The following is a 24,847-nucleotide window of genomic DNA, read 5'->3' on the forward strand; positions in this document are numbered from 1 at the left end:
TTGGCTGAGTGTTGTCCTGTGCACGAAAGGTTGCTAGTTCGATTCCCGGTCAGGGCACATACCTGGGTTGGGGGTTAAATTCCTGGTTGGGGCACATACAGAGGGCAACCTATGATGTTTCTTTCTCTCTCTTCCTCTCTCTAAGCATTTCCTTGGGTGAGGATTAAAAAAAAAAAAAAAAAAAAGTGAAGGAAAAAAAATGCCGAGGCCAGAAATTAGTTACCAACCTCAGGTCTGGAATATCTTCTTCCAGGGTGGGTTCCCACCTTTCCTCATCAGCCCCCCCGAAGCACTCTTCTGCCCCTCACTGCTGCAACAGTGCTTCCTTCCTGGGCCGCTGCAGCCAGGTCTCCAAGCTGCCGGGCCTCCACATGAATGACTGGGGATGGACACCCCTCCTCCGACCCATTACTGACCAGTCTCCAGCAAGTTTATTCATTTGTAAAAGTGGGATGACACGTCTGCCTTAGGGAACGGCTACAGAATTAAATATATGAACGCATATGGCGGTCACGTCCAATCCACTGCAGACTTGGGAAAGGTAAGTAGGTTTCCTCACCAATAGCCAGGAGATAACGGCACCAAAATGCAAACTGGCTGCAAAAGCCTTGGGTTTTATTTGAACTGAACATGCTTTACACGCCTACATTCAGAAAACAAAGTTGTAGAGTTTCTGGTAGCCAAAACCCATGATCAATACCGACTTTGTTTTGTATTAAGGAATTCTGCCAACCTGGTAGGGTCCAGGCTGCCAGGTGACTTCTGAACACAAACTCCCGCAGTGAGGCAGGAAGCGTGCGCCCCGCCACTCATGCAGCCGCACTCGGCCAAGGGAAGAGTCAGCATATTTGGATCCAGTCAAGTCCCGGGAGAACCCTCCCCCATTGCAAATGTTTGTTCACTTGTGTGTTGGGATTTCGCTTTGCATTCTGGCCCCTAAACCAGAGAACTGTGGTTCGCTGTGACTATGTTTGCTACTCTGTTTTTTCTTTCTAAAATGACATCTTGTTTTTGTAAGACTCTTGGTGAATGTTTGGTTTAATTTAGGTAACTAACAGAAAGAGAACGTTACCCTTCACCATGTTAGCTCTCTAACATGAAGTTAGTTTGGGTTCCCAAGCAATCGCTGGTCATTAAGGATGAAATCTCCACTTCTCGCTAACGCACGGACCGCTCCCCACTGACAAACGAGACTTCCCGGCCCTGTGGGCTCATTAGGCGGAAAGCAGGCTCTGCCGACAGGGCCTGTTTGTTTCCCTGAACTGCTGAATGGCTTTGTGTTCTCAGAAGCCCCAACAGATGCCGGGCTGGAATTCAATCGGTCTCCTGGCGAGAATTAAGGAAACGGCTGATCCCAGTTTTGATGGGAACGGGACACGAAGAACAAAATCTCTGGCTGTGGCTACCAGAGGAAACCGAAGGGGTTTGTAGGTGCCCGACCTTCCTTCCCAGCTTATTTTAAGCAAATCCAGAACCTTTCTCAGAGTAGAAGACAACTCAACAAGAAAACAAGGGGGCAGCCGCATGCTATGGCACCCAAACAAGGTAACAGAACAGGAGAAACCTTTATCATTGATTCCATGCGTGGGAAGAAAGGAGGTGGCAGGAGAGGGACTAAGAACCGGGAGAAGGAGAAGAAAGAAAACCAGCACTAAGAATAGGCCAGCCTGCCGGCATCCTCCCTCGTGGTCCTCCCACTCTGCTCTTTGTTTCTAGAGACAAGAGGGGGCGGGGGAGGAGTACTTCTCCGGAGCTGCAGCTGAAGAAAAAGGATCCTGTTTCCCCACCCCGTTCCTAGAGATGCTCAGCCCCCATGGCTGCTTGGCTGGGGCAGAGGAGGGAGCCAGCAGAAGGCCGTGACCTGAAGGTCTGCCCCCACAGCAGCATGGCTCACCTTGCCCAGTGCTCCCTGCCCTGCCCCTCCGCCACACCCCGGCCACAGAAGGACGGCTCCTCTCTTTACTAACCTCCCCTTTCTTTCACGGTTTTTCCTCAGCGATGGGAGGGCAGGGGGGTACTAATCAGCCTTATGGGGTCACAGAGCTGTGGGATAAGAGCAATTCCTGGGGCCTCGCCCCAACGTTCTGACCAATGAGGAGGTTGTTCCTCACACTCAGGTGCCTGGTTTCCAGAGGACTCACTGCTTTTCAAAGTTGGTGGCTCTGTGGCCCGCAGCCCGGTCTGCTGTGCTTTCACGGAGGCCTGTTATCCCGACACCTCTTGTCAGGCACATCTAAGCTGCTCTGTCTGCTCCAGGGCAAAGACCTTTTCTTTGGCTTATAAAATACTGGCTCGAACTGTGTATTTAAAAAAATTATTTTTGTTAATCCTCACCCAAGGATATATTTTTTCTCACTGATTTTTAGAGAGAGTGGAAGGGAGGAGGAGAGACTGAGAGAAAGAAACATTGATGTGAGAGAGAAACATCTATCAGTTGCATCCTGCACCTACTCTGACCAGACATTGAACCTGCCACCTCCTGGTACACAGGATGATGCTCCAACCAACTGAGCCACACCAGTCGTGCTGAACTGTATATTAAAAAAAAAAAAAAATGTTTCTTATTCATTTAGAGACAGAGGGAGGGAGAGGCTGAAACATTACTTGGTTGCCTCCAGTCCATGCCCTGGCAGGGGATTAAACCCTCAACCCAGCTTTGTGCCCTGACTAGGAATCAAAGTGGAGACCCTTTGGTGCATGGGACAACACTCAAGCAACTGAGCCACATGGCCAGGGCTGGGCTGTGTTTTAAAGATCCTTGGATTAATAACCCAATCTTTAAGAATTGGGAGAGTTCACATTAAAATACATACTTCTAGCCTCTTTGGAAAATTTGCAGCCATGGTAACTGAATATAATCTCATCTGGCAACAAGCTGTGGGAGCTGAGTAGCAGCCCACACCTTCTCCTGTTTGCTGCAGTCCCTACCACACCCTACTGTCCCCTAGACCTGGCCTACTCAATGCTCACCAATCACTTATATTACTACTCGCCCTTGTGGTAACATGGGTCGTGACCCCCAGCTGCATGCTGTTTTGTATTTTATGTGTAAATCTTCCCATGCTTCCTCCCCCCCCCCCCCCATGTTTTAAAATAGATAAATAGCATTGCTTTTTATAGCTGTATACTATACTAATGTGAGCATCCGACCCCTGGGCTGTCCACCACTGTTACATGAGGGAGAAATAGACCTTTATCTTGTAGAAGCCACTGCTATTTTGGGGCTTTCTGATATTCACAGACAAATTAATCCTTATTTTAAAATAGGAATTTTTACTGATTTCTTAAAAAAGAATAAAAAATATATATAATCACTGATTTCAGAGAGGAAGGGAGGAGAGGGAGAGAGGGAGAGAGGGAGAGAGGGAGAGAAGGAGGGAAGGGGAGAGAGAGAGAGAGAGAGAGAGAGAGAGAGAGAGAGAGAGAGAGAGAGAGAAACATAAATGATGAGGGAGGATCACTGACTGGCCGCCTCCTGCACACTCCACACTGGGGAAGGAGCCCACAACCCTGGCGTGTGCCCTGACAAGGAATCAAACCAAGACCTCCTGGTTCATAGGTCAATGCTCAACCACTGAGCAACGCCAGCTGGGCTTTACTGATTTCTTATTGAGTCACATTACTCTTTAGATATTAACATATTAAATTACCTATATCACATATATGTTACAATTTCCCCTTGTTTCTCAATCTACATGATAGCCAGTGTGACCTTGAAAACTTAAATCAGGCCAAGTCACTCTCCTACATAAGTCCGGCAACAGCGCCCACCACACTCGGTGAGACCCATCCACAGTCTGGTTCTTTGCCCACCTCTCTTACGTTCCTTCCTTAGCTCACCACCTGCAAGCCACACTGGAAACTTTTGTCCCCAAAAAGGCTCAATTTGTTTTATTTCCTTGGCTCGCCTTGCTGCTTTTCCTCCTCCCCACACAGGTCTCCCAGATCACTCTGAGGTTGGCCGCCTCCTCCAGCTCCTGTCCTTCCCTCTCACGGTACTCTCATTATTCCTACACAGCACCCACTACATGAAGGATTCTTGTTTTAGGCTGTAAACTTCATGAGGACGAGGCTTTTCTGTCAAACTAGTCCTGGCAACACTGAATAGTTAAGAATGAATCTATCATTTTCCTAGTGAATTGAAATGGTATTTTTTTTCACATTAAACTTGTATGGGTCTATTTCTGGTGTCTATTTTGTTCCTCTGATCTAGCTGCCTATTCTTTTATCAGCCTATATGGTTGTTGTTCTTTTTTAAGTATATTTTTATTGATTTCAGAGAGGAAGGGAGAGGGAGAGAAACATCAATGAGAGAGATTGGCTGCCTCCTGCACGCCCCCTACTGGGGATCGTGCCACAGCCTGGGCCTGCGTCTCTGACCAGAATTGAACCTGGGACCCCCTTCCGTGTGGACGCTCTATCCACTGAGCCAAACCAACCACGGCAGCCTATATGGTTTTAATTAGTTTAGCTTAATAGTAAAAATTAGTCTTATTTTCAAAATGATAGGTAATTTTACAGGGAAAAGTCCTACTGAATTTAAATGGGAATTGCAGTGAACTTCTAGATGACTTTGGAGAGAACTAATTTCTCTATAAATACCAAGTCTCCTATTTGAGGGACAAGATGCTTCTCCATCATCCAGGTCATCTTCACTTGTCTCAGGTGAAAGCTGAGGAGTGACTGGCTGTCACTGGGCACTCCCATGGGATTTGGTGCCCTTCCTCAAGGCTTTTCATTTGCCCAGCCAGCAGGTACTCACTGTTAGGCTGAATCACTTTTTGGTAGAACAAGTCTTCTCACATGTCACACTGCTATCCTTATAGATCAACTTACAAAGGACTGTGATAGTTTCAAATTTAAAACTATTTTAAGAACAACTGATATTTCTAATATAAAACTATTTAAGAACAGAGCACATTTGTCCATATGTTCAAATCTCTTTCTTGTCCTTCGATACGGTTTTCCTCACATTTCTAACTAAAGTTCATTTCTAGGGTATTTGATGATTTATATTGCTGCCGAGTGGCATTCTGTGTACTTATTTTGTATCTAGCCATCTGCTGCTTCTATAGCCTTCATGTTGATTATTTCGTCTTTTCTCAGGTCTAACATGGTGGATCTGCTTTTCTTCTTTACACATCAAAGTGCTTACAACAGAGTCTGACACATGTGGGTGCCCAATAAACATTAGCAATTATCTTCTCCAATACCTGTACCTTTTTTTAAATTCTCTTAACTAGTTGTACTGACTAGCAGTTCCAGAATAAAATAGTGATAGTCTTACATTTGACTTTTTGGGAACGTGTCTATGTATTTCATTATTAAATACATGATAATATTGACTGCTTTGAACTATGGACTTTAAAAATATATTAAGTAAAGCATCCTTCTAACACTATTTTTTAAAGCTCAAAATCAAGACTGGCTATCTGATTTTTTTTTTTTTTAATATTTTTTATTGCTTTTTTTACAGAGAAGAAGGGAGAGGAATAGAGAGTCAGAAACATCGATGAGAGAGAAACTTCGACCAGCTGCCTCCTGCACACCTCCCACTGGGGATGTGCCCGCAAGCAAGGTACATGCCCTTGACCGGAATCGAACCTGGGACCCTTGAATCCGCAGGCCGACGCTCTATCCACTGAGCCAAACCGGTTTGGCTGGCTATCTGATTTTAATTCAATGTCTACCATCTAAAGCTATTATACAGTGAATTTTACTAAGAGGTCATAATATTGAACCATCTTGCATTTCTGGAACAATCTTACTTGGTCATGGTTTTTATTTGCTGGTATTTTATTTAGAGAATTGAAAACTTATAGTCATATGTAGAACTGATCTGTAGTTTTCTTTTTGGGGGTTATCTCTGTCACGTGTTGGTATCAGCATTATGCAGGTTTTATTCAAATATTATGTAAAACTTTCCTTACTTTTCTATGCTCTGAAACATTTCAGATGGCATAAAGAATTTTATTCTCTAAAGGTTTGAAAAGTTTGCTCATAAACTGGTTGGGCATGCTGGTTTCTGAGGAGTAGCTTTTTTAAAAAAATACATTTTATTGATTTTTTACAGAGAGGAAGGGGGAAAGATAGAGAGTTAGAAACATCGATGAGAGAGAAACATTGATCAGCTGCCTCCTGCACACCCCCAACTGGGGACGTGCCTGCAACCAAGGTACATGTCCTTGACTGGAATCAAACCTGGGACCTTTCAGTCCGCAGGCCGATGCTCTACCCACTGAGCCAAACCGGTTATGGCAGGAGTAGCTTTTTTATTACTCAAGTTTTTCCTGTGATTATTGGTCTATGTATTTCCTATCTTTTCACAGGTCACAACATGTCATGATATATCACCTTATTTCATTATATTATCTTACTGATATTCCCCCTACAGTGCAATAGGCAGCCAGGCATTCACTTACAGTGGGGTCGGTCCAGAGAGAACATCTCGAACACTCCTGGCAGGGGGCTCCTGGAGAGCGAGGATGCTGGCAGAAATGGTCATACCCATTGATGGATACTCGACAGAGGTAGCACATTTGGGCTCCGCAGCGGCAAGACATGCGGTTGCAGCCTTCGGATTTGATGAGGCCCGTCCCACATTTATGGCATTTTCTAATGCGAGCAGCAGTCATTTTCTCTTCACTGAAAACAAAAACAAAAACACATGATTGGAGACAGCAGGGAAGACGAAGAAGAGAGAAAAATATGGCTATTCTGTATGATTGCCTAGCCCCGTGGTCGGCAAACCGTGGCTCGTGAGCCAAATGCAGCTCTTTGGCCCCTTGAGTGTGGCTCTTCCACAAAATACGGACTTCTGCACATGGGCCACGAAGTCTCAATCGCACTGTACGTGCGTGCCCGCACGTGGTATTTTGTGAAAGAGCCACACTCAAGGGGCCAAAGAGCCACATAAGGTTCGCGAGCCACGGTTTGCCAACCACTGGCCTAGCCCTTTTGGTGACATTCAAAGAGCCTATGTTTTGGACCTGAGAACTGGGTTCTGTCGATCAGTTGTTAACCTTCAGTAAATTACTCAATTGGAGACTCAGTTTCCTCATTTTTAAAATTGGGAAAACACAGCTTTCTCATAGTGTTTTGAGGATTACAGGCAAAATACAAAGTACCCTGGCACAGTGCCTGGCACAAAGCACTTAGAAAATGACAATCTATTTGTTATAGGAGTCTCTGTAGTCTTTGTAGGCTTAAAATGGAGAGAAAAACTCAGGGTTTTCTGAAATAATGTGTTTTATATATACAGAGCTGGGTAATGGAAAGCCAGTAAGACTAAATCTTAGTTATATTCACACCTTGGACTTTTAAATATCTGGCACAGGGGTGGGATAGACACAGTTGGGGGTGATCCAATAGCCAATGGAATCCCACATTTCCAGACTCCCTGGCAGCGAGGGATGGGCACACATGTGACTCAATGGGAAGCCTGTGGGCTACAAGTTTCCAGAAGCATTTCAGCTGATGTGGAAGGGCAGGTGACTAGGGTCAAAACGACAGCTTGGCTCTTTGTCATGAGCCGCCACTACTGAACTAGTTACTTCCACGATGCTCTGTTCATCACACTTGCTACCATGGCCTATAATTCTTTATGTGTCTGTCTTCCTCTAAGTTGAGTTCTCTGAAGGTAGAGAGCAGAGGCCGGGCTGTCATTACCAGTATGATCTTGACAGGAAGGTGTTAAAACGCTTCCTGGGACTAGGGAAGAGCATGGAGGACCCACAAAGTGGACAGCCCTACAGATGGGACGCCCCTTATGCTGCAAGCACCATAATGACTAACTACCTGGGGATGGGTTCTGATTTGCGCCTCTCTCCTAAGGCTGAGAAAACGCAGCCTTCGTCCTCCACTACTCCAGGTTTCCTGCTACATCAGAGCAGCCATGGGAGCCAGGGCACGCACGGGTTTTTCATGACTTATATTTATAAGATTGCTGTGGTAGTATGCTCCTGAGAAGCCAGACCATTCTTTAAAAGTAGAAAAATGCGTTAGGAAATTGGCTGCTATTCGTTTAGGTCTAATTTCTGAATGACCCAAAAGGAAGGAAGTCAGAACTCTGGCTTGAAAAGAATTTAAACCCAGTTCAAGTTACAGAACAAACGAGTTCTAAGTTTTGCTGAATAGGAGACATTGTCAAGAAGACAAAGTTTAAATAGAGTGCATTTATTATTGTCAATTAAATAATATAGTACACATGTTCATTATTTCTGTTACTGAGCAACTGTGAGGACCCCTGTCAATGCTTCATGTTAAGGCTTACAAGGTTCTAGTGAAAAAATTCCCAATTTGAAATGCTGTGACCAAAACACAATTCAAATTTTCTAAAGCACAGACTTCCTGCGTCAGAGCACCCTGAAGACGGAGGTGTGGCTTTCAGCCACCACACTCTGGTCAGCTGGGGCTGGCTGACTTCTTCCCTGGGGAGCTAGTAGGCTGTACTGTGGGAGAGCAGTGACTGAAAAGAACCAAGGTGATACAGTTCTTCCTGAAGGTTTGGAAAGAGGGCGTGTTTGCTTACTCTGTTGCACCACACTGTTAGCCACCAATGTGAAATAACAGTGGGTGTGGTGAGGGAGAAAAGGCACTTGAAATGGACAAGGAATATGCACAGGTTGAATGCAACTCAACACTGCATGAATAGCCATTCGAGCGAGTCCTTTGCTTTTGTAGAAGAACAGTAGTAGGTAGGGCCAAAATGGCCTTGTACCAAAAAGGATTGCCATCCTGGGACTGGTGACCACCTGCCCAGCAATAAAAATGCACCTGGAACTGGGGTAAATCAGTGAGTTCTGGGAGGAAGGTGATTTGGCAACTAGATTCTAAACGAGACAGGAAACAGCCCCACAGGATGTGTTGCTGTTCAGAACAGGAAGAGAGGACTGAGCTGCAGCTGTGTCTGCTGACCTCATGCTCAAACAGGAAGGCTCGCTCCCTCTTCCACATAACCAGCAGAAACCCTACGATTCCATGCCTCTTTTCTCACTTTTTTTTTTAAATTAAATCTTTATTGTTCAGATTATTACATTTGTTCCTCTTCCCCCCCCCCCATAACTCCCCTCCTTCCAGTTCCCACCCCACCCTCCGCCCTCACTCCCCACCCACTATCCTCATCCATAGGTGCACGATTTTTGTCCAGTCTCTTCCCGCATCTCCCACACCCCTTTACCCCCAAGAATAGTCTGTCCATTCCCTTTCTATGTCCCTGATTCTATTATAATCAACAGTTCATTCTGTTCATCAGATTATTTATTCACTTGATTCTTAGATTCACTTGTTGATAGATGCATGTTTGTTGTTCATAATTTGTATCTTTACCTTTTTCTTCCTCTTCCTCTTCTTAAAGGATACCTTTCAGCATTTCATATAATACTGGTTTGGTGGTGGTGAACTCCTTTAGCTTTTCCTTATCTGTGAAGCTCTTTATCTGACCTTCAATTCTGAATGATAGCTTTGCTGGATAAAGTAATCTTGGTTGTAGGTTCTTGGCATTCATCACTTTGAATATTTCTTACCACTCCCTTCTGGCCTGCACAGTTTCTGTTGAGAAATCAGCTGACAGTCGTATGGGTATTCCCTTGTAGGTAACTGAGTTTCTTTCTCTTGCTGCTTTTAAGATTCTCTCTTTGTCTTTTGCTCTTGGCATTTTAATTATGATGTGTCTTGGTGTGGTCCTCTATGGGTTCCTTTTGTTTGGGGTTCTCTGCGCTTCCTGGACCTGTAAGTCTATTTCTTTCACCAGGAAGGGGAAGTTTTCTGTCATTCTTTCTTCAAATAGGTTTTCAATATCTTGCTCTCTCTCATCTTCTGGCACCCTATAATTCTGATGTTGGTACACTTGAAGCTGTCCCAGAGGCTCCTTACACTATCTTCGTATTTTCGGATTCTTTTTTCATTTTGCTTTTCCGGTTGGGTGTTTTTTGCTTCTTCGCATTTCAAATCTTTGACTTGCTTCTTGCGCTCCTTTGGTCTGCTGTTGGGAGTCTGTATAATATTCTTTATTTCAGTCCGTGTATGCTTAATTTCTAGTTGGTTCTTTATCACAACATCGAGGGTCTCATTAGATTTCTTGTAGATCTCAATAAGTTTATCGGCAGCTTCTAGACAGTTCTTGAGAGACCTTAAAAGTGTGGTTCTGAACTTAATATCCTCCATTGACAATTTTGTCCTGTTTCTTTGTCTCCACATTTTTTATGCTTTCTTGGTGCATCCCCTAGTGGTCTTTGTGCACAGTCTTGTTGTAGTTAATACTAGGGGGATTTGACCTCCAGGCCAACTGGCTGTGAGAATCAGCTGTGTCTGCAGTGGGAAAACTTCTATCCTCTGGGGAGGTGCTAATCTAGCCTTTGCCTGAGGCTATCCGGCAAATGGCTCTGCACAGGGCTTGGGCGGGGCGGGTCGCACGGGATCAACAGGGTGGGCAGAGGGAGCACTTATGGCTGCTCTCAGTTCCGTCCCCAGAGGCTCTGCCTCTCAGAGTCCCAGCAACTGCTGCAAACCTCGGAGAGAAAGCTGCCCTCGTGCTCCACCGATGCCAGACAGTTCCGCTTCTCCCGTTTGAGTCTGGGTCCCCAGAGACTCGCCCAGAACTGGAGCTCAGAGCCTGAGCCTCCCTCCAGATTGAAAACAACAACCGCGCCCTTAGCCACCAGCCCGCTCTGCGCGCACCTCCACACCTTTGTATTTTCCACACTGCGCCTCCTCTGAGTCTCGGTATGCTGTTCTCTTTCCTTCTAGTTGAAGAATTGCCCCTCAGCCAGCCTTCCTGTGGTTCTGGGTGATGTCCGTTCCGTCTTTTGTATTTTTGAAGTGGTTGTGCGAGGCAGCAAACTCCGGTGTTTACCTATGCCGCCATCTTGGTTTCTCTCTCTCACCACTTTTAAATACGCTGGGAACTCACTCTGGGCGCTCTCTTCATTTCGTGGGCACATACTATTCAAATCTTAAATGGCTTTCCTTTGGGAGTGTGTGTACATTTTTTTTTTCATTTAAATTCTTTATTGTTGAAAGTAGTACATGTCTCCTTTCTATCCCATTGATCTCTCCCCGCCTGCTCTGGCCCCCCAGCACATGCCCTTACCCCCTAGTGTCTGTGTCCATTGGTTATGCTTATATGCATGCATACAAGTCCTTTGGTTGATCTCTTACCACCCCCACCTTCATACAACCCTCCTGCCTTCCCTCTGAGGTTTGATGGTCTGTTTGATGCTTCTATGTCTCTGGATCTTTTATGGTTCATCAGTTTATGTTGATCATTATATCCCACAAATGAGTGAGATCATGTGACACTTGTCTTTCTCTGACTGGCTTATTTTGCTTAGCATAATGCTCTCCAGGTCCATCCATGCTGTTGCAAATGGTAAGAATTCTTTCTTTTTTATAGCGGTATAGTATTTCACTGTGTAGATGTACAACAGTTTTCTATTCCACTCATCTGCTGATGGGCACTTAAGCTGTTTCCACATCTTAGCTATGGTGAATTGTGCTGCTGTGAATATAGGGGTGCATGTATTTTTTCTGATAGGTGTTTCTCAAATTTTTTTTATTGTGGTAAAATACAAAAATACGTACTGCTTTAACCATTTAAAGTGTACAAATCAGGGAGAAACTAAGATGGCGGCATAGGTAAACACCGGGAAATTGCTGCCTCCCACAACAACTTCAAAAATATAACGAAAAGACAAAACGGACATCATCTAAAACTACAGGAAGGCTGGCTGAGTGTAAATTCTACAACTAGAAGAAAAGAGAAAAGCACACTGAGACTCAGAGGAGCTGCGGAAGTAAAGTGCAAAGGTACGGAGGCTCAAGCGCGTGCGCGCAGAAAGAGGCTGGTACCTGAGGACGCTGCTGTCTTTTTGAATCAGGAGGGAGTCACAAGCTCCCGACTGCTCTGAACTCCGGTTCCGGGAAGTCTCTGGGGACCCAGGACTCATACGGGGAGAAACTGGACTGTCTTGCAGCAGGCAGAACTCTGAACTTGAGGGCGGCTTTCCCTCAGAGGTGCTTGCAGCAATTATCGGGACACTGAGCTGCACGGCCCCTTAGGGCAGGGCTGAGGACCAGCCATAGCTGCTTGCTCCACCCTTTGATTCTCTGAGACCCCGCCCCACCCAGGCTGTGGCAGAGGCTTTTGCATATGAATGCCCTGGCCCTTTGCAACCTGAAAATTACCTAACAAATTGCAGCTGGGCCAGACAGACCCAGAACTTCCAAGAGAAGGCCCAAGGCCCCACAGCAGCTTGCATTGCTTCACAGCTGGGCCTCATCAGGGCACCTCCAAACTCCAAAAAAGGAAGGGGAATCTGCAGTTCTCTTCGTAGCTCCTGCTGGGTAACCTCAGGCAGAAGCTAAATTAGCACCTCCTTAGATCCAAGAGCCAGTGTACCCAGTGGTCAGAGGGGGACCATCCAGTTTACAACTCCTCAGAAGCATAAGGGACACACTCAGGGGGCAGACTCAGTGAGCACCAAAGCCCCACTGAAGCAAGTCTTGCCCCAGAAGGGTGTCTTCAGCACAGAAGTTCTCCCACTGCAGACAGAGCTGATTCTCACTGCCAATTGGCCTGGAGGTCAATTCCTCCCAGTGATCCTACAACAATCAAGGCATAACTACAACAAGACTGTGCACAAAGCCCACAATGGGGTGCACCAAGAGTGTCCACCTCAGGTAACTGGGGAGGCTGAGCCACTGGGCCCTACAGGACACCTAGCACACAAAACCACTCTACCAACAAAGGGAAGCATAAAAAATGCGGAGACAAAGAAACAGGTCACAAATGACAGAAATGGAGGAAAGCAAACGACTGTATATAGAGTTCAAAACCACGTTTATAAGGTTTTTCAAGAATTTTATGGAAACCGCCAATAAATTTAGTGAGACCCTGGAGGATATGAAAAAAGACCAACTAGAAATTAAGCATACACGGACTGAAATAAAGAATAATATACAGAGATCCAACAGCAGACAAGAGGATCCCAAGAATCAAGTCAAAGATTTGAAATACGAAGAAACAAAAAATACCCAACCGAAAAAGAAAAAAGAAAAAAGATTCCAAAAATATGAAGATAGTGTAAGGAGCCTCTGGGACAGCTTCAAGCGTACCAACATCAGAATTATAGGGGTGCCAGAAGATGAGAGAGTGCAAGATATTGAAAACCTATTTGAAGAAAGAATGACAGAAAACTTCCCCTACATGGTCGAAGAAATAGACTTACAAGTCCAGGAAGCACAGAGAACCCCAAACAAAAGGAACCCAAAGAGGACCACACCAAGACACATCATAATTAAAATGCCAAGAGCAAAAGACAAAGAGAGAATCTTTAAAAGCAGCAAGAGAAAGAAACTCAGTTACCTACAAGGGAGTACCCATACGACTGTCAGCTGATTTCTCAACAGAAACCATGCAGGCCAGAAGAGAGTGGCAAGAAATATTCAAAGTGATGAAAAGCAAGAACCTACAACCAAGATTACTTTATACAGCAAAGCTATCACTCAGAATAGAAGGTCAGATAAAGAGCTTCACAGATAAGGAAAAGCTAAAGGAGTTCATCAACACCAAACCAGCATTATATGAAATGCTGAAAGGTATTCTTTAAGAAGAGGAAGAAGAAAAAGGAACTCTTACCATTTGCCACAGCATGGATGGAACTGGAGAGCGGATAAATACCACATGATCTCACTCATTTGTGGAATATAATGAACAACATAAACTGATGAACAAGGACTGATCCAGAGACGGAGAGGCATTGATTGGACTGTCGGGCCTTGGAGGGAAGGTAGGGGAGGGTGGGGGTAAGGGGGAACGACCAACCAAAGGACTTATATGCAAGCATATAGGCCTAACCAATGGACCCGGACAACGGTGTGTGTGTGTGTGTGTGTGTGTGTGTGTGTGTGTGTGTGCATGAGCGGGGGGGTAGGGGGGTAGGGGGTAATGTAGGGATAAGGACACATATGTAATATCTTAATCAATAAAAAATATATTTAAAGTGTACAAATCAGGAGCATTTAGTATATAGCCTAAGTTGTGCAACCATCAGCTTATACCTATTAAACAGTCCCCTTTCCCTGCAATGGCTAATCTGCTTTCTGTCTCTAATGGATTTGTCCGTTCTGTACACAGGCAATTATCCATATGTCTACAGACATTTCATATAAATGGAATCATATAAGATGTGCCCTTTTGTGACTTACTTCTTTCACTTAGCATGTTTTCAAGATTCATCCATGCCGCACCAAAGGGGAACCATGCCCGGTCAAGGGTATGTACCTGGATTGCAGGTTCGGCCTTGCCCCTGTTCAGGGTGCATGCAGGAGGCAACCAGTCAATGTGTCTCTCTCCATTTGTAGGCCTGAGAAACTAAAGAAACACGTTACCTGCTCCTAAAATACAATAGGACAGGTATAGGCTAATAGTTACAGATATCCTAGTTCAAAAAGGGAGAAAATGGAAGGAAAAAAGGAGTCACTAATCCCAATTTGGGAATCCAGCCGGGCAAACTCATATTTCAGACTCAAGAATAATCCTCTGTGGTTTGAGGCTCTGTGCTCTTGGCTCCACTTTCTGAGCAACCTTTTTCTAAAGAAAGGTAGCATATGCTTGCAGCTGAGCAGTTTTTAATCAGCCTGTTTCCTGCTTGTCGGACTTTGGGCGGCCGACAGACTTCTTTAATTTCATACTCCTTGTCTCTTCCCGTCCAAGCTGGCAGTGTTTCTACTGATGTCAAATTCTCAAGAACCTTGTGGGTCTTCCATTGACGTCACAGGGACTCATTCCATTAGGCATGCAGCGCATTTACAGGTATTTCCTAGATAACCCCACCTCTATTTTTGACTTCTGCTGAGATGGCTGAGGGGTAATGCCCTAGTTTCCTAAGGCTGCTGGGTTAGATTGTGAGGATCTGTGTTTGTATGACAATACTCTCGACATTCTGAACATATCCTTGTTTGTTTCTCTAGGGCATGCTTTTCCTGACAGTGAGCCTATCCATTTAGGGTCTTTTCTCATCTGGATTGGATGAGAATTGCAGAAACAATGACATCCTGTTCCTTTTTGTTAGTAGCTCTTCCCTCAATTTATCTCTTTCCACTTGCATTTTCCTCTCTTCAACACTATGCAGGACACACATTAGCTAAGCTTTCTGCCATTATATAGTAAGAATTCCCTTTCCTCCAGTATTTTTTTTTTTTTTTTTGGTTTATAGCTTTAATATAGAAAGCTCTTAAATATTCTGAACTCTATGTATGACATATTGAAAATAATCCTTTATCAGTTTGTCATTTTTATTTTATTATTTATTTTCTTTATTGATTAAGGTATTACATATGAGTCCTTATCCTCCTATATCCTCCTTACCCCCCCCCCCCCCCTTCATGCCCTCACCCCCCTGGTGTCTGTCCCCATTGGTTAGGCTTATATGCATGCACACAAGTTGTCATTTTTCTTTTAACTTTTAATAGTGTTTTCAATTTTGTAAATTAAATATAAAGTTTCTAAACTATGCAGACTGAGGGAGGGATTAATTTTTTAAAAACAAATAGTTTTTCCTCTTTGCTGCATCTACTGCGAGGATGAAGACCATTCTCAGCAATCAGACTGTGGACATCCCAGAAAATGTGGACATCACTCTGAAGGGACGCAGTTATTGTGAAGGACCCCGGAGATGCCCTGCGGAGGGACTTCAACCACATCCATGTAGAGCTCTGTCTCCTTGGAAAGAAAAAGAAGAGGCTCTGGGTTGACAAGCGGTGGGGAAATGGAAAGGAACTGGCCACAGTTCGCACTATCTGCAGTCAGGCACAGAACATGATCAAGGTGTTACACTGGGCTTCCGTTACAAGATGAGGTCTGTATACGCTCACTTCCCCAACAACGTCGTTATTCAGGAGAATGGCTTCCTTGTTGAAATTAGAAATTTCTTGGGTGAAAAATACATGTGCAGAGTTCGGATGAGGTCAGGCATTGCTTGTTGAGTATCTCAAGCCCAGAAAGATTTCCAGTTGCCACTCGAATATTTCCTGATTCGATTCCAGAAGGCCTTCCTGTCAACCCAATTCCACCCCGTGAAACGGAGTGAGCTGCTGCTGAAAGTTTGTGATTACTGGCCATTGTTTGTTCACTTTAACCACTGTGCGCAGAAGGAGGGAGGTCGCCAGGCTCGGGGAAGCCACCACCCGGAGTACCAGTCAGCCCCACAAATGTGACCACCCACCCACCCACCCTTGCGCGGCTTTCCTGGGCCCCCTTTTCCTCCAGTTTTCAATCACAGGTTCCCATTTCCTTCGGAGTCCTCACCAGCAGCGACTTTAGTGTCCATATTTCTACTAACAGTCTGTTGATGGTGATCTAAGTATTCTCTAAGGCAATTTAGGTTTTGCCCAGAATGTTCCTCACTTCCTTCTGAGCCTCCAATTGTGGAGTTTCTAATGTCCATATTTCTACTAAAGGTCTGTTCAAGACAATCTAAGTTTTTTTGCTATAATAATTCTCAAAATTCTTCCAGGTTCTACCCATTGCCCAATTCCAAATCCACGTGCACATTTTTAGGTAACTGTTACAGCAGGGTTCCACTTCTGGTACCAAAATCTATGTTAGTTTCCTATTGCTGCTGTCACAAGTCATCACAAATTTATTAGCTTATTAAATAATACACATGGCCCTGACCAGTTTGGCTCAGTGGCTAGAGCGTCGCCCTGTGGACTGAAGAGTCCCAGGTGTGATTCTGGTCAAGGGAATAGACCTTGGTTGCAGGCACATGCCCAGTAGGAGGTGTGCAGGAGGCAGCTGATGGATGTTTCTCTCTATCCCTCTCCCTTCCTCTCTGTAAAAAATCAATAAAATATATTAAAAAAAAATAACACACATGTACAATTTTATAGTTCTGTGGATCTGAAGTCCAGCACGGGTCTTATCAGTCCAAAATCAAGGAGCTGGCAGGCTGCATGACTTACTGGAGGCTCTAGGAGAGAATCTGCTTGCTGCTCATTTGGGCTGTCAGCAGAATTCAGTTCTTTGAAGCTGGAGGGCCAAAGTCCCTGTTTTCTTGGTGGCTGGAAATAGAAGGTCGTTCCCTGCTTCTAGTTGCATTCCTTCTTCATGGCCTTCTTTCTCCATCTTCAAAGCAGCAATGAGAGGCTGAGTCCTCATGTCTCTCTGATTCTGTCCATCACTGCATCTCCAACTGACCAGAGAAAGACACTCTCTCTGCTTTTAAGGGTCATGGGAGTAGACTGTTTACCTGGAGAATCCAGAATAACTCCCCTTCTCGAAGTCCATAACCTTCATCACACCTGGAAAGTCCCTTTCGCCTTGTGAGGTAGCATATTCCGTTCATGGGGTCTGGAGATTAAGGCATGGAAATGTTGGGGCCATTATTCTGCCCACCAAATCTGAGGTAAAGAGCAGCCAGGAAGCCATCTGCCTAGATTTCCAATTTCCTCTATGCACTTACTACCTGGGGAACCACAGTAAGTTACCTGGGGCTCTCTGTGTCTCAGCTGTGTCATTTGTAAAATGAAGGTAATAGTACCGACCTGTGATGCAGATTTGGAGGCTTTTAACTACTAGTAAAGTAACAAAACCTGTTCCTTACCCTTCAAACTTAATCTGGACATAAAACCACCCAGCTAGAGACTACATATGGTGTCTGCCTGGGAGCAGGCCATGGCCAAGTGACTCATTCTAGAGCAGCTGTGGGCAAACTATGGCCCGCGGGCCGGATCCGGCCCGTTTGAAATGAATAAAACTAAAAAAAAAAAGACCGTACCCTTTTATGTAATGATGTTTACTTTGAATTTATATTAGTTCACACAAACACTCCATCCATGCTTTTGTTCCTGCCCTCCGGTCCAGTTTAAGAACCCACTGTGGCCCTCGAGTCAAAAAGTTTGCCCACCCCTGTTCTAGACCAACAGGTATGAGCAAAAGGGATACATACTAGTATAATTTCTGGATCACTTACAAAACAAAGAAAAGCTGCCTGCCTGGCAACTTGTCTCTCTTCCCCCTCACCTACAGGCTGGAGTGTAAATGTGGCTGCAATCAAGTCCCAACCTTAGGTAATGGTGAGGCAATGAGATAAAGGAACCAGTGTCTCTATTTGTAAAGCGTTCAGCCACATAAGGAGTGCTACACCGCAATGACTTATTACTGACTGCATTAATATGCATTCTACTCAATGTCACAGGCCACCAATGACAGATAAAAGCAACAGCCCTGGCCGGTTTTGCTTGGTGGATAGAGCATCGGCCTGTGGACTGAAGGATCCTGGGTTCAGTTTCGCTCAAGGGCGTGTACCTTGCTTGTAGGCATGACCCCTGGTCCTGGTCAGGGCACATGCAGGAAGCAACCAATTGATGTTTTTCTCACGTCGATGTTTCTCTTTCTCTGTCTCTCCCCATCCCTTCCACACTCTAAAAATCAATGGAAAAATATCCTCAGCTGAGAAGTAACAAAACAACAATTAAAAAGCAACATCAGTACCATCTAACCTAATTAAAATGTTATTGTTTATTTATTTAGATAATAAGAAACCAACATATACTGAATTCATATATGCCAGGCATTTACTATGTTACATTTGACCCTGGGAATAGCTCTATGAGGCTGCAGAGATGAGGACATGGAGGCTCAGAGGTTAGGTCACTTTCTCGAGATCACTCTAGACCAGGGGTGGGCAAACTTTTTGACTCGAGGGCCACAATGGGTTCTTAAACTGGACCAGAGGGCTGGAACAAAAGCATGGGTGGAGTGTTTGTGTGAACTAATATAAATTCAAAGTAAACATCATTACATAAAAGGGTACGATCTTTTTTTTTTTTTTTTTTAGTTTTATTCATTTCATTCGGGCCGGCCCGCGAGCCGTAGTTTGCCCACGGCTGCTCTAGACTGAGGTAGCTTGACACCTTGTTCTCTCCACAATGCGCACTGCCCGTCTGCCAAAAAGACAGGTTAACGTGTAAGTGTTGCGAATCAGTCAACAAACCCCTCTGAATTATGCTACTCACATAGATGTCCGGTACTTGATGTCATCCTTTTCAGCCAGCTCTTCACAGGTGAGGCCATTGTGCTCCTTCCAGAGTCCCTGACACTTCCTACAGGTTTCCTGCAGATAAAGCAGACACACAGACAGCTCCTGGTGAGCAGGCCCCATGCAAGTTCTGCTCCACAACGGGGAGTGGGAACGAAGCTTCACTTGGCCTGAAGTCTCCCAGAGGCTCTCTCTCCTCTTAGCAGGCACCTTTCTGCAGACATCTCAGTGGAAGAGGGAGGATCGTTAGAAGAAAGCATGAGACAGTTTTCTCTCCTTAAAGCAAAGGGATGCATTGCTTCCAACACCAATTTGTATAAGGCTTTCTAAAGTGCCAGGAGCCACCTGGAAACCCCCACAGAAGACAGATTTAGACTTGGGGTTTTAAAAAATAAAATACTGTGAGCTGCTTGAGGGCAGGGTCTGTTGGGGTCTTATTAATGTCTGCAACCCCTACTACACCCAGGGTCCCAGTGTTGTCTGGCACAGAGCGCTCTTGTTGAACTGAATGGAAGAATGGTCTACAAAGGAGTACTAGGGGTCCTTAAGGGAGGCATTCCCTCAGGCACTCCTCCCTCATAAACGTGGAACATTCTCCATAGCTTAACTTCATTTATAAAAAACATGAATTTAAAAATTACTACTTTTTATTCCAGGATCCTTCGTAGTTTATAAACTGTCACATCAATGATGAGAATTAAAAAAAAAAATTAATCCAATTTAATTAAATTCCCATAAATGGAAATTACAACCCCAATAAGTACAGTAAAGAAGGTAGTATCAGCTTTAACTGGGGACCGACCGAGCCTGGGAGACAGTGAAGGCTTGAGGAGGTCGCCTGAGACCTGGAAGATGAGCCAGAGAGAGAGAGGAAGACAGCATCTGGCAGGGAGCAGCAGAGAAGCTGGCGGGGAAGCCGGACCGCCGACAGTGAACGTGGGCTGCTGAGGCCACAGGGCCGAGAAGGGGTGACTACCCGTTTGACTTTTACCTTAAGAGCACCAGGAGGGTGTCCAAAGGTGCCTCGCATGGAAGTAACATCATCAGTTTTGTGATTTTAGAAGATCATTCTTCATGGAGAACAGATTGGCAGGAGGAAAGAGTGGATGCCTAAAGATAGTTAGAAAGCTATTAAAGTCACCCAGGAGAGAGATCAAGGAGGCCCACTCAGACTTAGGGAGGCAGGTGAGGGCATGAAGGAAAGCTGACAGATTGGAGAGAAATTTAGGAAGCAATGGCTGGTGTGGTGATGGGAGTGAGGAGAGGGAGGTGTCAAGGATGACACTGGTTTCTGGTTTGTGTAACACAACGTAACAGCAATACAGAGGAGCCTGGGAACCGTGGGCAAGGCCTGGTGTGGGTAGGGAGAGGGCAGGGTTTAAGATCCGGTCTGGAATTTGATCTGGGTGGTGATGGCACAGGTGACCTGTGGGACACCCAGCAGAGACACCTGTCAGGCACTCAGGTGGGTGTAAATGTTTAGCATTTGGGAGTGGCTGGGCTAGAGATCACCAGGAGACTTAATTATATTTTCACATCAATTCTAGGAACATCTACCACTATATTCTCCACTCATTATTGAACATTTCTAATATATATTGCTAAGCTGACTCTAACAAGGCACAGAACAGTATGCACAGCACAGATGCCACCATTTCTACATAAAGAAGGTGGTGGGGGTAGAAGACAGTGATATATAAAACCAACCGGAAAGGGTACCCAAGAGATTGGTAGTACTGACTGTCCTGAGTTGCTGGGAGGCAGGGCTGAGACTTCTCACTGCAGGCCTTTTGAATCTTATACTATATAGAATGTATTATCTAATTAAAAGATAAACAAAATTTAAAGAGAGAGAAAAATGAAATGGACTGTTTAGGGAGCTGAGAACTTGAACAACCCTGTAAAAAGGCGGCAATCAATGCAGTGAGGTGGTGGGTAGAGATGAGCGGATCAGAGATTCTATATTAAATGCTGTTGCTTCCCAAGCGAACGATTTTATCTGTTCCACTAACAACATCCCTGTCAGTAAACAGAGGCTAAGTCAACAGTGATTTAATTATTACACACCAAAATGTAAAGCAGCATCAACCCCATTTTTATTTTATTTGTTAAAAAATATGGTTTTTTAGGTATCCAAATTGGAAAAGAAGTAAAATTGTCATTATTCACAGATGACATGATATTGTACATAGAAAACCCTAAAGACTCCATAAAAAAACTACTAGAATTAATAAATGAATTCGGCTATGTTATAGGATACAAAATGAACACCTAGAAACCTATGGCTTTTTAAAAAAAATATATTTTATTGATTTTTTACAGAGAGGAAGGGGTAGAGGGACAGAGAGTTAGAAACACAGATGAGAGAGAAACATCAATCAGCTGCCTCCTGCACACCCCCTACTGGGGATGTGCCCGCAACCAAGATACATGCCCTTGACCGGAACTGAACCTGGGACTCTTCAGTCTGCAGGCCGACGCCCCATCCACTGAACCAAACCGGTTAGGCACCTATGGCTTTTTTATACACCAATAATGAACTCACAGAAAGAAAACTAAAAAAAAAATCCCATTTATCATTGCAACAAAAAATTTAAGATATCTAGGAATAAATTTAACCAAGGAGGTAAAGGACCTGTACTCAGAAAATTACAGGATGCTGAAAAAAGAGATAAAGGAAGACATAAACAAATGGAAGAATATACCATGTTCATGGACTGGAAGAATCAACATCATTAAAATGTCCAAAGCAATATATAAATTCAATGCAATCCCCATTAAAATACCAATGGCATACTGCAAAGACCTAGAACAAACTCTCCAAAAATTTGTCTGGAATAAAAAAAGACCCCGAACAGCTGCAGCAATCTTGAGGAAGAAAAACAAAGTTGGAGGGATCACAATACCAGATATCAAGCTATACAACAAAGCCACTGTTCTCAAAATTGTCTGGTACTGGCACAAGAACAGACATATAGATCAATGGACTACAACAAAGAACACAGAAATTGACCCAAGCCATTATGCTCAATTAATATTTGACAAAGGAGGCAACAGCATACAATGGAGTCAAGACAGTCTCTTCAATAAATGGTGTTGGGAAAATTGAATACATGCACACAAAAAAATGAAACTAGACCACCAACTTACACCATACACAAAAATAAATTCAAAATGGATAAACGACTTAAACCAGTAAGAAGGGGAAACCATAAAAATCTTAGAAGAAGCCATAGGCAACAAAATAGCAGACATTTGTTGTAGTAATATCTTTACCGATACAACTTCTAGGGCAATAGAAACTAAGGAGAAAATAAACAAATGGGACATCAAAATGAAAAGCTTCTGCATAGCAGAAGAAACCATCAACAAAACAACAAGAAAGCCCACTGTATGGGAGAACACACTTGCTAATGTTATCTCCAATAAGGGTTTAATCTCCAAAATTTATAGGGAACTCATACAACTTAACAAAAGGAAGATAAACAGTCCAATAAAAAAATGGGCAAAGGACCTAAACACTTTTCGAAAGAGGACATACAGAAGGCCAAGAGACAGTACGAAAACACTAGAGGCCTGGTGCACGAATTCATGCATGGGTGGGGTCTGGCTGGCTAGGGGAGGGGATGCAGGAGGTTGGTGGGCTGGCCCCGCCCCTTGGTCAAACTCCTGGTCAAAGGGACAGTTTGCCTATTGGGCTCTTATTATATAGGATACTGAAAGTCACTAATCACCAGAGAGATGCAAAGCAAAACAACAATGAGGTACCACCTCACACCTGTCAGAATGACTGTCATCAACAAATCAACAAACAACAAATGCTGGAGAGGATGTGGAGAAAAAGGAACCCTCTTGCACTGCTAGTGGAATGCAGACTGGTGCAGCCACTGTGGAAAACAGTATGGCGTTTCCTCAAAAAACTAAAAATGGAACTCCCATTTGACCCAGTGATCCCACTTCTAGGAATATATCCCAAGAAAACAGAAACACCAATCAGAAAGGATATATGCACCCCTATGTTCACAGCAGCACAATTCACCATAGCTAAGATCTGGAAACAGCCTAAGTGCCCATCAGCAGATGAGTGGAACAGAAAACTGTGGTACATCTACACAGTGGAATACTATACCGCTATTAAAAAGAAAGAATTCTTACCATTTGCAACAGCATGGATGGAACTGGAGAGCATTATGTTAAGTGAAATAAGCCAGTCAGAGAAAGATAAATATCACATGATCTCACTCATTTGTGGAATATAATGAACATCATAAACTGATGAACAAAAATAGATAGAGAGATGCAAATCAAAACAACAATGAGGTACCATCTCACACACACCTGTCAGAATGGCTATCATCAACAAATCAACAAACGACAAGTGCTGGAGAGGATGTGGAGAAAAAGGAACACTTGTGCACTGCTGGTGGGAATGCAGACTGGTGCAGCCACTATGGAAGACAGTATGGAGTTCCCTCAAAAAACTACAAATGGAACTCTCATTTGACCCTATGATCCCACTTCTAGGAATATATCCCAAGAAACCAGAAACACCAATCAGAAAGGATATATGCACCCCTATGTTCATAGCAGCACAATTGACCATAGCTAAGGTCTGGAAACAGCCTAAGTGCCCATCTGTTGATGAATGGATTAGAAAACTGTGGTACATCTACACGATGGAATACTATGCTGCTGTAAAAAAGAAGGAACTCTTACCATTTGCAACGGCATGGATGGAACTGGAGAGCATTATGCTAAGTGAAATAAGCCAGTCAATGAAGGAAAAATACCACATGATCTCACTCATTTATGGATAATAAAGAACAAAAATAGATACAGAGGCAGAGCTGCCTCGAACAGACTGTCAAACTGCAGCAGGAAGGCCGGGGAGGTTTGGAGGGGGAGGGGGTAAGAGATCAACCGAAGGACTTGTATGCATGCATATAAGCATAACCAATGGACACAAGACACTGGGGGGTAGGGGAGGCCAGGGGATTGTCAAGGGCGGGGAAAAAAAAAAGGAGACATATGTAATACTCTTTGTAATACTTTAAGCAATAAAAAAATATATATTAAAAAAAATAGAGACAAAGAAGCATTGAACAGACTGTCAAACTTCAGAGGGAAGGCAGTGGGGAGGGAGGGAGTAAGAGATCAACCAAAGGACTTGTAAGCATGCATATAAGCATAACCAATGGACACAGACACTAGGGGGAGGTGAGGTTATATGCTGGGGGGGAGGGGGCAGGGGGGTGGTCAATGGGGGAAAAAGGAGACATATGTACTACTATCTGTAATAGTTTAAATAATAAAAAATATATATGGTTTTTTAATGGAACAGACTGATGAATTTCAGAGGGAAGGCGGGGGTGGATGGGTGGTCAGTGATTAACCAGGGAATTTATATGCATATATGGACACAGACAATAAAGTGGTGAAGGCCTGGGAGTGGCAGGTGCAGGGTGGAGGGGGTCAATGGGAAACAAACAAACAGAACATCTGTAATAGTTTCTACAATAAAGAAAAAAATGGATTTAAAAATTGATTTTAGAGAAAGGAAGGGGGGGGAGAAAGAGAGAAACATTGATGTTAGGGAGAAACATGGATTGATTGCCTTCCGTACGCACCCCAACCAAGGATGTACCCACAACTTGGGGTGCCCTGACCAGTGATCTCTCAGTGCACAGGGTGACACTGAATCAACTGAGCCACACCAGCCAGAGCTAAACCCCATTAAAAAAAAAATCCTCATCCAAGGAGTGAGTATATACTTTTTTCTCATTGATTTTTAGAGGGAAGGGGAGAGG

The 24,847-nt window shown here is 44.2% G+C and overlaps 1 protein-coding gene across 15 annotated transcripts in view; it reads right to left on the reverse strand.

Moving 5' to 3' along the window:
• The window catches only part of RNF216 (ring finger protein 216), a 122,407-nt gene that overhangs the window by 11,675 nt on the left and 85,885 nt on the right, over positions 1–24,847 (reverse strand). For 11 of the 15 annotated variants that reach the window (XM_036315225.1, XM_036315232.1, XM_036315231.1 and 8 more), the window contains 2 exons: positions 19,018–19,115; positions 6,423–6,645 (listed from right to left, as the gene is read on the reverse strand). In XM_036315225.1, coding sequence (XP_036171118.1) covers positions 6,423–6,645; positions 19,018–19,115 — 321 coding nt within the window. Of the gene's footprint in view, positions 1–6,422; positions 6,646–15,446; positions 15,722–17,249; positions 17,351–19,017; positions 19,116–24,847 lie in introns of those variants that run through there. The other 4 variants (XM_036315237.1, XM_036315235.1, XR_004968456.1 and 1 more) reach the window with 4 other exon arrangements.

The sequence above is a fragment of the Myotis myotis genome, unplaced genomic scaffold (assembly GCF_014108235.1).
Source record: "Myotis myotis isolate mMyoMyo1 unplaced genomic scaffold, mMyoMyo1.p scaffold_m19_p_6, whole genome shotgun sequence".
Taxonomy (NCBI): Eukaryota; Metazoa; Chordata; class Mammalia; order Chiroptera; family Vespertilionidae; genus Myotis; species Myotis myotis.